This window comes from Netta rufina (assembly GCF_964035555.1).
Source record: "Netta rufina genome assembly, chromosome: 15".
In the NCBI taxonomy this organism is placed as follows: domain Eukaryota; kingdom Metazoa; phylum Chordata; class Aves; order Anseriformes; family Anatidae; genus Netta; species Netta rufina.
This window is the reverse complement of record NC_140138.1, coordinates 17,533,588-17,548,564: the sequence shown is the minus strand read 5'-3', so window position 1 is coordinate 17,548,564 and position 14,977 is coordinate 17,533,588. Positions and strand designations below refer to the sequence as shown.

Here is a 14,977-nt window from a genome sequence, read left to right as displayed (position 1 = left end):
TAATTGGTTAAGTCTCCATTTGATGCAGCTTAAGTCACGTTCAAAATGAGTCGAGGTATCAGTTATTATTTTTAAAAATTTTTTTTAATCAACACGGCAACCAGAAGTCACAAGTCCCATTGTGGCAAATTCATGCAACTTCCTCACTTTTTAAGCAGACAAACCAGTATGCTTATGCCACCTGCCTCTCATGGTAGGTGGTGCCAAGGCAACTAATACCAAACAACAGCTCATCAGGTTATTAACTACAATTCTTACATTTAGCATTCTGCATAATACTGCCAGCCTTCTGGAAGAGGTGAGCATCACATCATCGCTGCCCATTTGATTTCTACCTTTAAGCTGTAAGACTGTTTTACTGTCCATTGTGAGATTCTTCAGCAAAACGTTAAAAGTGGTTCTGGTCCCAGCGGGGAGGATGCCGTAATAACGATACCTACACTTAAATCTCCAAGCTTGGGGCCATTTGGCTATTATTATTATTTTCAAACAAGGAGAGATACAATACAATAATGCTTTCATATGGCATCGGGGAATAAAAAAGGCTGCAATACTTTAAGTATTTACAGGGCACAGAAACTTCTGAGCCTATTAACGTTACCCAAGATACAACCATAAGATCATTTTTCGCATGCGCTAACTGAAACACTTTACCCACATCTATTTCTTCCAGTACACTCAGACAACAGCTATACTTTGTTTAGTTTGTACAAATGTATCTGCAGAGTAGGAAGATTTGTATTCACAAAATTAAAAAGTGTCTTTTTGTTGTTGTTTTTGTTAATTTTTACTTAATTACAAATTTTTTACTTTTCTGACTTCTCCCTGTAAACAAACTCTTTGGTGCATGACTACATTGTATCTGAATAGCAACTAATAAAAACAGAAATCAGTTTTCATTCCTATTTGCCAAGATCTTTGTTCTCACTGCAAATCTGATTTCATCCTCCACTTGTTTCTTTCCCCAGTGGTCCCTTCTGGTGGGATATCACTGATCTGTTGCACAGCCACCATTCTTTTTCTCCTCTAACAGCTCTAGGGTGACTGTTACTTACAAGTACTAACGAACTTTCCTTGCATGGGTTAAACAAACCAGCCTGGCAGCACAGGTAGACCTGTAGCATGCTTTGCCAATGAACAGCCAACTGATACCAGTATTCCTCCTACCACCACTCTAAAAAGCTTCTCCAGACCAAGATCTATCCTTTAAAATTTTCCGATGACAGCAAGCAACAGTCGCTTCTTTTTAATAAATCATTGCTTCTGATGTGCTGAGATATGCAAACTAACTGAATGTTCTTTCTGGGATCCCTCTGTATTTCAGTTGTAGGCCATGTGGTTATTCCACGTTTTATCATAGTTTTATCATCAGGCTGCAAGGCTCAGTGAGCTCTGTCTTACTGCAAAAAGCTTTCTGGCATTTGTAATTAGGTATCAATGAGCGGCTACGAGGTTGGTCATGTAACAGAAAACAATCACCGCTGGCCAGGTCAGTTGAAAGCAATCCCTTGGACACCCTGCAAATCAGGGGTAATGATGAACCTGCAGCGACATCTGCACCCGTGTATACATGTAGGTGAGATTGGGCAGGTTTGCCCGTCACTGCCTTCCATCCTGAGGATCTGTAACCAAAGTCTGCAAGACATCCTCAGGCTGAGTTCATTTGGAATAATTCAACTTTTAACAAGTGAATTAAATTGGTAACACCAAAGTATGTAGTTCTGCAATCAATCTGCAGTTTCTATATATCACAACTCACAGAACATACAACATACAGAATTCAGCTAAGAGCCTTGTTATCCAACTGAGGAGGCCAAGCATTGCCTGCCTTCCTCCCGTGGCCAGAAGTCACATCCCCAGCCCTCCTCCTCTCACAACCTCGCTGCTGGAGCACAACGCACAAGTGCTTGGCACACGCGTGGCTGGCCTGACACCTGCACACGGCTGCCTTCCACACATTTCCTGGAGCAGCTCTCTGCCTACCTTGTCCCAGGATCACCCCAGGAAAAAGCCCCAACACAAGCAGGCTGTGCAGCTGGAATCATTGTCAGCATCCCATGACTTTCTGTTTCCCAGAGGCTCCTCAGCCCCAGAGAGCCAGGTTCTTTGTTCTGGAGCAGCCACCTAGTGCGCTCGCGGTTCCTCCTGGGCCCAGTGTCCTCACATCCAGAAGCGCTGGGCACGCACGCGATGAGCTGCAGGGCCTCAGCGAGAGGTGACACCTGGGGACCAGGCTGTTGCTGTCAGCAGCAGTCAGCCAGCCTGAAACTTGCCCTTGCCAGGCTGCGGAGCCCCAGGGAAACAGTCCAACTCTCCTGACTGCCACCGGAGTTAATTGTTCCAGCAGGCCCAACAAGGGCTACGGGCACAGGCTGAACCCCTCTGATGCGGGAAGCGCATCAACGCCGCAGGATGGCGTGCTACACAGAACTGTCTGCTGGAATAAAAGGTTACTTCTAGGATTTCTAATATCCTGAGAAGAATTCTAAGGGTTAAGAAAGCCACTAACGCTTTTTGCTTAACAAATGTTAGTGCTTCACACGCAGAAACTTCATTAACTGAGAAATCATTCAGGTTTCAGAAGAAAGCTCGAGCGCTGCAAAAAGCACAGGCAATGCAAAGCAGTATTTTCACAACAAAAAAGTGACTCATCGATCTTGCTACAACTAAGTCAACATGATTACATTTTATTTTTAGAATACACATGCTAACAAGTAACACACCAGTAGCTCTGGAATATTCTACCTCAGCATCATTTTTCGGCTTCCACATAGGAAAGGTACAATTCCTAAATTATGACTCTGATCATTCTATTTTCATGTATTTAAGAAGAGATTTTACATGACAAAGCCAGCTCAGCACACACACACAAACTGTGATGACGCATCAGGACCCTGAAAAAACCTGCCTACCTATAGGTAGGTTTTAACAAGAGCATTAGATTACTGTTATAATGTTAAATCTCAATGACTAAAAAGCAAAATTAACTCATTCTAAAACTAAATAACAATAAAGTCCTTATTGCCTATTCATTAAAAATGTGAATCTTTCAAGGAATGTACTCCTACTACTACCACTACCCTCTAACATAAGCATAGACCTAAAAAAAAAAAAAAAAATAATTTAAATTTACCTATTAGGTCATCACAGTGTAAGGCAGAACTCCTACATTTCCATCTCCGACAGCCAAAAGAGCAAATCTCCCTTATTCTTTCCAAGAAGTTAATACAGGACCCTATCAACAGGCAGCAAGTGCTACTATTTATGCCCTGGACTCCACCATCCCTTAGAACATAGAATTACAACAAGCTACATTTTTAATGCTACTTCTTGAGAAGTTCCGTAGTATTTCTCATTTATTATCTTATACTCTCACAGCTACCTCTGCCTGTTCTGCACTCAACATTTTATGTATCTCTTTCAGTACAAATTACAAACAGCTTCAAGTTACTTTGCAGCATTTAACAGGAAACGGGGTAGGAGCAGAGGCTAATAGTAACAAGATGAAAATAGAAGAACAAGCTCTGTTGCTGGGCTCTTCCCTGCACCTAGGTACGTGTACACCATTGCCTTGGAAAACAGAGGTGTTGGTAGCAGCGTGCCTGGCCCCTCAGCCTCTGCAAATCCTGGTTCGTAAGAAATATATAAGCAGACTTCTATTACTTCCCCTATCAGCCATCCAGCTTTTACTACAACTACATCTACAGGACATTTCCTTTTCCTCCTAAATAATTGGATTAGCTTGCTCAATGCTACATGGTGTTAACAACAATGCAAACCTTGTTCTGCAGTTTAGATCAACTGCAAATAAAATACCCAAGCCATATGAAATTTACATTTGAGACTGGAGTAAAGACCCTGAGTTTAAACAGCTTAACTTAAAAGATAAGTTATTTTCAAGTGAGACCAAATGAAAATCGATCTTGATCTCAGGAGAAACTACATTTTTTAAAGCTCTGAGAACATAGACGTAGAAGTTGCAACTGTCTGCACAACTGTGAACAGACTGAGTGCTAGATAAATACTTATCAAACACATTGAAATTTCCCCCAGTTGTGGCAGTCTTGTTACAGTAACTCACTCAGCCCAACTTGTTCCTATAAGGAAAAAAAATATACCGCAACTCTACTTATTTAAGCCATTAAAAAAATTTAAAAAATTATCTTCTAAGACAGGTACCACTTTTGCAAGACAAAGTGCCTCATGATTCTGGGTGACTTTTGAGATGAAGTCAGTTCGTTACTATCAGTTGTGCCACGGAGTGGAAAGCTGCCACATTCTGCCTTCTGCAGTCATTCTACCACTTCCTTAAGCTTTGACAGTGCTAACATTTAATTTTATGTTTTGTTTGATTTGTTATTTGGCTTGCAATCTGGAAAAGCTGTAATATTCAAGATGTAAACACTGCAGGTAACATTTACATCAAATCATATTTTACTGATTACTTTAAGTCTTGCAAAAGCTTCTATTAATGTGTAATTTAAAAAGCTACAGCTTGGCATTTTAAAAATGTATGGGCTGAAATGGAGAAAGTAGTTAGACATATTTAACCTCTGTTCTTGCACTACATGAGAATCAAGTATACCCATATTTTCCTGAAATACATGATGAGGATGCAATAATTAACACTTGCAGAGCATGCTTCCTTTGCTGTTATAACATACGAAAGGGAAACATGCTACACCACTATACAATTACAATTCTAGTCACCCCACAGAGGAAATTATGGTTACAATAAGATTTTTGACACAAATTAAGATCTAAGACATTGCACTGCGATATTATGAACACAGTGTTTATCTCAGAGCGAAAAGCACATAGTACTTGCACCCAGCAAATGTCAACACCGAAATAAATCAAGCTGCCATCCCACCACTAACGCCAGCTATCCAGCATCCATCAGAACTAAGCTACTTATGTAACAGGATTGTATTAATTGAGTTTGGAGATTCTTCAAGTGAACACTAGCACTCAGAACGCATCTCTACGAAGGCTGCTGGAGATGTCAGCACCGTTACAGATGCTCACGCTGTGTTTGCCAGCCAAACAGCTACCTTCTCAGCTCACTTTCAAACCAAATTAAAGTCACGCTGCCCCACAAGATGGTGCTAGTACATTTTAAAGACACTTGTCACCGACAAACGCTTCAAGCCACGAGGCTGGGAAGGGATTCTCCCAAAGACATCCTGCGCTGGGTTACTCTGAAGCTCTTGAAACACTGCACAGCCTGCACTTGGGTCTTCAGTGTCATTCCCCTGGCCAAGTGTGCTAAACGCACCGAGTGACCGACCACTGGCTGGCACGAGTCCTGACCAACACGAGGCGGGTGGGCTGGCCTGGGCGGGCAGCTCTTCTCACTGGACAAAGGAGACGAGTTAAACAACCAGCCCCTAGCGGCCCTGTCCTAAGACCTGGAGCTAAAAAGACATTTATTAATAACTGAAAGTGAAACGGTATTTATTGGTCTGCTTCTTGAAAACATCATTCAGCTTATTTATTGATAGCAGGACGCTGGAGACACTGATAGCATGCTTGCTAGTAAAACAAACATCAGCTTCTATGTTAATTAGTTATGGATTTCTGCCCTCTGCCCCTTTGCTATGTGGTTTAAACATGAAAGTAGCAATTGGAAGCGATTACACACAGTGGCTTCTAAAACCACTTCAGAATTTCCAGTGACAACTATATTATTTGGAAAAAAAAAGTTTATAATTAAAACCAAAACAACAAGAAAAGAACAATTTCCCTATTTGCTCTTCTAGTTATAAATTAACTTGCAATGCTACAGGTGGAACAGTCAGAAGGTTAGATAAGCATGCCGAACTGAAAGACCTTTTACAATTCTGCAAAAGCAGCAAATGTGTGCATGCACTACATAACTCACCTGTCTGATTTATATACAGACTTCCAAATGCACTGCCAAGACTTAAAATTTATATTTTGGCTGTATTCTGACCTAAATTTCCCTAGTATTTATTTTTTTTAGATAATGCAAATACATACAGCTACCAATAAAAACTATTCCTCAGTTTCTAAAATCCAACAACTTGCTTTTGTATGAAACCATCGTTACAGAACAACCAGCTAGAAAAATGTGGTTTTTAGTTAAAGATTGATCCTCCTATTCCTTTATTAACACTTCCTACAAAATAGCGCGTCACAACACAAAGAACATCCTCCAAGTTTATGGAAGAGAAGCCGGGACTTTAAAGTTAACAACAAAAGACACCTAAAACATGCCTTGAAGGAAAGCATTCTGACAACTAAAAGCACTCTGCACACTACACAGGAGCACAGAAAGCCCCTGATGAGAAAGTCAAACCACTTGTATACAGATTTTGCATGTGTTAACTCTTCCCAGCTATTAACGTAAAGAAGAGGCGCTGCCAAGCTAAGAACTGATACCTCAGTGCATACCTAATTAGCAAAGAGATGCCAGCTACTTTCTTTTCTGCTTTCAAAATACCTGTCTTTATCACCCTAGAAGTGAGGTGACAGAAGTTCAGCTCTCATGTCTACCATTATCAATTCGTTCAGAGCCACTCATCGTTCCCACTTCCCTAACGCAGAGGCTGGCTCAGGAGAACCACGTTATAAACTGCGACCACTACCAACACGCCATAGTTCTGGAATAATGTTTTGGTTCCATTTTCTCCCTGAGGCTTCACCCAAGATTAGGGTTTATCATGTTTACTGCTGCGCAAGCATACAAATCTATTTCCCTGAGATTTTGTCATCTAAATACACGGGACTTTAGCAGTAGCAATAAACAGTCCCTATCTTCACTGAACAAATGGGGATAGGAAGATCCATTAAATCGCTTCTCCAGAAGCGAAGTGGTTGTGCAGGATATCTGTAACATAGGCACAAACTCGAACACTGACTGCTCAAGTCCAGCACCATAACTACCGAAGAGAGCTGCAGTATAATTAACGTGGAGTCCAGAAGCACACTGCGTGATGGGTTCCTGGTAACACTAGAAAAAGAAGAGGTAAATGCGAGCTACCTTATGGGGACAACCTGACAACTACGCATCATCTGAAAAGGTATCTCACTGATTGGGTAGGGGAGAAAAAAAATCTATCATTTTCATTAAGCATCTCTGAAGGTCTTTAAAGGTATGAAGAGAATGCTGCCTCTTTGCAGTATGCTCTTCTCACTTGACTGCAGAAGTTATCCTGTAGGAAGTTTATCAGGAAAAAAGCCCTGCCCCTCCCGCCTCTAAAAAAAAAAAAAAAAATAACAACAGAAAATCAAGTGCTTACGTATCAGCAGAAACCACTTCATTTCTCACCCTCTGCCCCTGTCATTGAACCATCCCATTTTTTTCTAAAGCAAAAAAAGGAAAGCCTCATGCAAATATGGTGGTCATACTAACACAGAGTTAAAACAAAAACAAACAAGAAACATACAGCAGAAACTTAGAAGAATACATGGATGAAATCTAGAGGTGCTGTCAGGGAAAGTCTGCTTTCCCAGAACACGGACAGCCTGCAACCAATGCAGATGGAACAGAAACGGGTGAATGAAAGCACAGTTGTTAATCTTCCCTATAATTTGTATGCTTGTGAAGTACGAGTCAAATGCCTGTGCTTGGGAGTAAAACTGTAAACATATTTCAGATATTTACCTTCTCTCAGTTCCACGTAAGTGAGGTAGAAAAGCCCCGTTTAGCAAACAGAATTAAAAAGCTATTTCTTAAACCAAGAGAACTGCGTGGCCTTTTTTACTGCTGCTGATTTGACCCAAATTTAAGTTGCATTCCTCTAGTTAGTAGTGGGAGGTTACACATTCTTGCTCAGAGGTAGCCTGAGCAGGTTACATTTCACTTGTAATGTTATGCAACAATAAAACGTGCAACACATGTATTTGGATTACTGTTGCCAGCCATGCACTGTGCTTATTTCTGAAACCAGCAGTACACACCTCGTCCACTGCAGAAGTGCATTTTAAAGAGGACGCAGACCAAATGAAGATCCTTTCGTGAGCCAAATTTCTAGTCCCGAGATTAAAAGTCATCGCTCTAACCGGGTAAGCAAGCTGTAGTAACAGCTGCAATACTCACTCTATCGCACACCACCAGTCTAAGCCAATATTTAAGATTTACAAAAAGGCTATTTCCTACCTATTTATTTTTAAGCATAAACTCCAAAGGCAATTGCAGAACTTGCATGAAGAAATTCCAACATCCCACAGAGTTTACAGTCTGTATATACACTATGAAATTTTAGATTAAGAGCAATTGTACAATGGGTCTATTTACCTTTCCCAGGGATATTTACTCTTTTACAATTTGACTAGGTCACTGCAGATTTAATAAGATCATAAATAACGATAGCAGAGAAAGAATGAAGGCTATCTGTTGAGCTCTGCAATAGTAAAACAATCAGGCCTATCCAGAGCAGGCATGCTGCAGCTTTACCCGGCTACGTGCCCGCATGATGAAAATTCCCTCACTAAACAGAAAGCAGTTAGATGACAGATTTCTGAAAACAACTGATACATTAAGGGAAAAAGCAGCTCTTAACCATTTAAAAGAAGAAAACACATAGCTCCTGTGTCAGAAAACAGAGACCCGAGCCATACCAGAAGTTACTCAGTGAACCTCGATCTGTTCCCACTCCCCACAGAACGCTTCCTTCAGGCAGTTGCACAGTTTACTTCCACCTCTTTTCACCACCCATACTGCCAGCGTGACAGGAGAGACCTCACAAGCAATTCAATAGATCTTCACATTGTTGTGACTCTAAGACTCGTGCCGTTATAAATAAATATCTCAGCGCTCTATCTAACAACAAGGTTCTGAAATTGCTTCTGGTATCAAGTATATACTGAGCGCTATCCACAGAATTCATTTTTTAGACTGCTTTGGAATTTTTGGTGGACAGATTAAAGAGTTGTAATTTGAAAATATTCTGTGCAAGTCAAGTCCATTTAACAATTACCTGGACATTATATTCACAATATCATTTTTAAATGCATCTTGAGGATTCTATATATGTTGTACAGATGCCAACAATAAAATGGAAAAAACAAACCCTGCTTATGCATATCATCAAAAAAAGGAAGACACACTGACAATGGGGGAAATCTGATCAATTTTCACAGTGTAATCATAAATTAATCTGAAAGTTTGGGACTGATTAACTGCCATAAGAAAGAAAAAAAGCAAGCTATGCAAAAACCAGCAATCACTTTAATTCAGGGTTTAAACATATTTCAAATGGCCCTAGTAAAAGTCCCCTGGCAAACGAGCCTAGCAAACAAATTCTATTAGAGGATCTGATACTGTTATTATGTAAAAGAAACTATATTAAAAAGGTGTTTAGATTACAGAACTACCTAAATTGCAGACTCCCCTATGCAGTAGACAAGCACATTTTCAATGTATTTATTTTTTAACCCTTATAATTAACGTGAAATTAAAGGCCCAGGAAAAAAAAATACGTAACAATTTTTAGTCTTAGGCTGACGCTTTCCGAACTGCGGGAGTGAATTCAAAGCAGCACCTTACCTGCTTAGTTTTCTTTCGACTTCTTTGGTAGCTTTAGCTTCCAATTCTCTGGAACAGAAAGCGGTGTCGGTTTCCATGTCAACACAAATGCAGCAGAAAGCACAAAAAATAAAACCGCGGCGGGGCCGGGACCCACCCCGAGCTCCGCGGGCCCAGCCCAGGCCGCCGGTGCCGGCCGGGGGCGCGCCCCGGGGCCCACCCCGAGCCGCCCTCGCCCCCCCCCCCCACCCCAGCCCGCGCTCACCCCGCGCGGCAGCCCCGGGGCCGCTCCGTTCTGCTGCATCACCGGGGCCGCCTAACGGCCGCAGCCCGCACCTCCCCGCGCCCGGGCGGCGGAGCGGGACCGGGACCGGGACCGGGACCGGGATCAGGAGCTCCGCGGGGCGCTGCCGGGGGCTCCGCCGCCTCCCTCCCGGCGGCCCTGCGGCGGGGGGACCGCGGGGATGCAGCCCCCGCCGCGCCCCCTGCCCGTGCCCCTGTCCCCGTCCCCGTCCCCTCCGGCTCCGCTCCCGGTGCCAGCCCCGCTCCGCCCCCCCCCCCCCGCGGGGCGCCCCCCGCCCCGGCCCCTCCCCCGCCCGCAGCTCCCGGGCCCCGCCGCCGCCCGGCCCCTCCCCTCCCCTCCCCTCCCCTCCCCTCCCCTCCTCTCCTCGCCCCCCCCCTCCCCTCTCTCTCCCCCCGCCCGCTACCTCATGTATGTAAAGTGCTCGGAGTCCGGCCCGGCGTGGCTGCGGCCCGGGCCCGGCGCTGTCGCGGCGGCTCTAGGCGGCCTGGGCCCGGCAGTGCGGAGCGGGAGGGCCCGGCAGCTGCAGCTGCAGCACCGCCGCCATTTCCTGCCTCCTCACCCGGCCGGCCCGGCCCCGCCGCGCAGGAAGCGAACCCCCCCCGCGCCCCGCAGCGCTTCCGGGTCGCCGCGCTCCCCAACATGGCGCCCTAGCAACCGCCCTGGCAACGGGGATGGGGCCGCGAGGAGCCGCCGCCTGGCGCCCAGGCCCGGCCCGGGAGAGGCTTCGTCCTCCCCCGCCCGAGCTCCCCCCCACCGGGCCGGTGCAGCGGGAGGAGACGGGCACCGGGTCTGGCCTCCAGGGGCCTGAGCGTCCCGTGTGAGGCCTGCCCCAGCCGCAGAGGGAGCTCGCCCCCGAGCTCACCCCGGGGTGCGGCCGCAGAGCCCTGACCCACCGAGTGCGGCTGTGGCAGCCCTCAGGCCTTGTTTTATCACCATGTTTGTTACTTATCCTGAAAATACAGAATCCCAACCGCTACCTCATTGCGACAACCCATGGAAAAGAGCGGTCGTTTCCCTGAGGAACACGGGATGACACACAAATAAGCAAATAATAACACACGTTCCCACCAATACTTTTCCCTTTGTGGTATGGCTGTTTCTGTTCCCAGGCGCTACTGCTATGCTCAGTTCTGTTCTGAATTTTGGGGCGTCAATAACAACTGACTGATGGAAAAGAGGCATCAATGTCTAAATAAACACCATGACATGAGGTAGCCCTTTCTCTTATCCTTCCACAAGCTTCCTTAGGTTGAGAGAGGACACTGAAAAGCATCTAGTGTTCACAAACCTAGATAGAAATTCATTCATCTGAACAAATAAAAGATCTCTGTTTACGTTTTAGATTAAATTAACTTCAACACACGCAATAAAGAGAGAAGAATAGATAAGCCACACTCTGTTTTACTGCACTTGGTTTCGTAAAAATATCACAGAAATTAATTTGGAGAAATTAAATCACTCAAAGAACTGACAGGGAATAATGGAAGAGAATTAAGAACGGTAATGCTGAGACAGAGTGAAGATGAGATCAGATAAAAAGTCACCATAAACAGAAGTGCATCCTTACAGGCACTTTTCTGTAGGAAAGGTAGTGATAGCTTTGTAATTAGGCCTTTGTAGCCCAAATACTGCAAATGAAAGAATTGGGAAGTTCCTCAAAAATGAAAGTGAAAAGATTCAATTTTCACTGTCCAAGTCTACAGAATAAACAATGGCAAGGAAGTATGTTTTTATATTTTAAGTTAGTTAGAACAATTTATAGTGTTGTTACTTGCATGAATAATAAGCATATATAAGAAGATTGTTTGCAATAGTAGTTTTAAACTCGTGAGTCAGCTTAACATGCCTGCATTTGGAAACGTTATGGCTGATTTCTGTCCCCAAGTTCCAAAGCCTAGAGGATAAAATTCTTCGAAAGATGCAGATGCACCACTGTTTGCATACTGTATAAGAAAAGAGTAAATACAGATTAGAGGCTTCTTTTTAGACAAGTTGAACTGGAAAGGTATCAGCACCATACCAAGTGTACTGATATCATACTTGTAGCTACATCTCTGCAAACCAATCTCAGAAATATAACGAGATATATTAGCTTTCAATATATTCTGTCTGGTCCCAGGCTAGGTTGTTTTGGTGCACAGCAAAGCTGTCATTCAGATGGCTGATCGCTGGCATTCCTCATTTAGTTCTAAAGCACTAGTTAAAAATACCCTGGCAGTCTGAACAGCTACTGTTCAAGGGAATAATTGTTATTGTATGTGCCTACAGTAATGCTCAGGAATTTAATTTTCTTCTAAACTCCCTTCTACTGTTCAAATGGAAATAAGCATCATCCTGTCTGCTCTATTATAAGAGCTGCTGAGAAAAGTGGTGTTGTTGGCATAGGGAAGTCTTTGCTCTCTTCTTGCATCCAGCTTGCAACATTATTACAGACATTTACCAGCTCAGTTTCAATTGGCTTTTACCATTCTTATTAGTGTTAGTGAAAAAAATGAATGCCATTTCATTCACCTGTAAAATAAATGGACGCCCTGGACAAATGAGCAATTGTCTCTGGAAGTTTGCTGCAATATCACCTGCCTTTCTGCCAGCATGAATGGAGTATTTTTCAGCTGAAGAAGATCCTACATTATTAAAGATGAGCATTTATGACAATGCAGCCTAGCCAGTAAGGTTATTTTTGTCTTCTTCCTAGAGCTTAATGATATAGCTTGCATTGCTGTGAGCTGAACATGCACATGCATAAAGTGATAGTATTATGTTTCATGTACTTAAAAGGGCACTGACAGTTTGAAATTAGTTTCTCTGCTTCTATTAATAACTTGGAAGTTAAATTTGGTCTGGAGGTTTATTTTTCTTCCTATGAAAAAGTTTGGATTGTCATTTAATAGTGTGTAAATGAAAGCTGTTATTTCCTGGCATCTGGATTCAGCTTTCTGTGACAGTTTCATTCACTGCAGTCCTGTTTCATCTGTTTTTAAAGGGACTGCACTCAGTGTAGGAGGACTGTTGTTAAGTCTGTCCTCAGATAGGAAGGCTAATAAATGGATTACTCTTATTATGACATTTTGTTAACTGTGTTATGCCTCTGTCAATAAAATTCATAATCAAGGTCAGTAGTTTTCTTTATTATTTTAATTTGTTCTCTAATTTTATTTATGCACATGCTTCCAGCAGTTAGACTGCTGTAGCAATTCCTTCCATTCTGTATTGTAAATATTACAATTTGTTGTACATTATCAGCAAATCTGCTGCGTTAACTATCCCCCTACTTCCTATGCCAACATCTCACACCAACATTGCGATCCTAAATCTTTCACCCTCACAACTAACACTTTATTTCAGCTATGTTCTTCCAGCTATGAAACTGGCTGCTTCACTGCTGGATACACTGGTGAAAATATGGCAAGTCAACAACCCTCAAATAAAAATAACGTTTTCTTCAAGAAGCAGCAAAAGGACTGTTAGTCAAGCAGCCACACTTAACAGGCCACAGCAATTGGGTGGAAGTGGCGCTAGATAGCCTCTCCTTGTTTTAAATCCTGCCAGAGATGCAGAACTGCATATTGAGAGGCCTTCTGTTCTGAATTCGGACTTCATCATTCAACTCATCAGCCACACAGCGGCTGTTTGGAATGTGCATGACAGGGTAACACGGGACACCCTTTAACTACGCTGGTTCTCCCCATTTGCCAACAGACACAACACAGGATGGTGATGAGATGCTATAGGAGAACTGTGCTGGAGCTTGTGCTATAGTTACTTCTACTGAGCTCCTGTTGCCCCTTCTGATTGCCACAGTGCTCGTAAGAGCAAAGCAAGCCAGTTTTGCCACCTCCAGAATTGGCACCAGTGTTAGCCACCCTTGGCCTTAGATTTGAAGTTTTGTTGAGCATAAGGTTATTTGGAAGAGAAGATCTGGGTCACTTTCTGTCCTGCTCGCTACATTTTTTTGTTTCATTCTTTCTTCTTTTTCTCTTGTGTTCATTAGAGCTTGGACCTCCAGGCTTCTTGTTTCAGCCAGCAAAAGGACAGTAAAATAACACCCTGCACTTACAGGGGTGTGTGTAACCATCTGGGTTGGGAGCAGCTGAAGGGCAGAAAAGTCTTTAACATCCATTATGAAATGTCAAAATTATGAAATGTCGCTTCCTTATGGGCTCACTGTCTCTAGGAAGCCACCGTCTTCACAAGTGGGTGAAGGAGTACTTCAGGTGCTGCATGCAGGGAGGAATCCAGCCAGTGCTGCCAGTGAGCCTTCCTCCACACCCTCCACTGGTGTGCTCAGAACGGCAGAGGCCCAGCACGTTTACAGGCAGCGCCCAACATCTACCCAGGCTGATGTCCAAAGCACTTTGATGTGGGGTAAGGTTGTTCGGTCAGATGTTTGCCAGCTGGGCCTGCTGGAGACATCCGTCTGTCCCCTTCCCCATCCCTGCAGAGATGGGCAGTGCTTGGGAGCGGTGCCTGTGGCTCCCCACCTCTCCCTCTCCTGGTGGTGGAGCAGCGGCCATAGGGAGTGCAGGGGGCAGCGCAGCCCGCAAAGGACGGCCCCGCTGCTCGCCTTGATGCTGGCGAGGGATGAGGGCGATGGCTGCTTGGTGGGGAGAGCCCTCCTGCAGCACCCGCCTGCCCCCAGCAAGGTGAGAGGTTGGGGATTTGGGAAACATTGCTTTGTGTCCTCGTAGCGCTGAGGTTCGTCTGGCGACTGCTTTCCTGGTGTGTATTTGAACGTCCCCATAGCACTACAGTCATATGTGAAATTAGAAATAATGGAAACAAATACTCGAGGGCTCTGCTTCCAGGCAGCTGCCAGCGATGGATCTTTACAGTTACATTTTCACCAGTCGGTAAACATGGCCTTCTGGTCACTGATCCCCAAATATCTTTTCCCAACAACAGCAGCTACCATCTGCCCCCTGCCAGCCTGGCACACATCTGGATTCTCCAGTCTTCAAGTTCCCCATTAACTTTTTAATTAGGATTTTTACATAATCAGAGCGAGAGAGTGAACTGCAAGAGAGAGAGAAACGTACTGACTAAAAACAGTTAAAAACGAGCTGGCGCCATTTCAGAGTTTCCCCTTCCCTCCACCCTTCCCCTTTATCTGCGTTTGCTGTCAAGGCTTCATGCAAAATGAAGCTTCAGCGCGGCGTTCTAAAGCCGACACGTTAGAAAAT

The 14,977-nt window shown here is 44.1% G+C and overlaps 1 protein-coding gene across 4 annotated transcripts in view; it reads right to left on the bottom strand.

Annotated features, from left to right (window-relative positions):
- TNRC6A (trinucleotide repeat containing adaptor 6A) overlaps positions 1 to 10,343 on the bottom strand; it is a 50,238-nt gene extending 39,895 nt beyond the window's left edge. For all 4 annotated transcript variants that reach the window (XM_084295875.1, XM_084295877.1, XM_084295874.1 and 1 more), the window contains exons 1-2: positions 10,201 to 10,343; positions 9,515 to 9,562 (exon numbers count right to left, since the gene is read on the bottom strand). In XM_084295875.1, the coding sequence (XP_084152001.1) occupies positions 9,515 to 9,562; positions 10,201 to 10,205 (53 nt within the window). In that variant the 5' untranslated portion in view covers positions 10,206 to 10,343. The remainder of the gene's footprint in view (positions 1 to 9,514; positions 9,563 to 10,200) is intronic.
- Between the last annotated feature and the right edge of the window lie 4,634 nt (positions 10,344 to 14,977).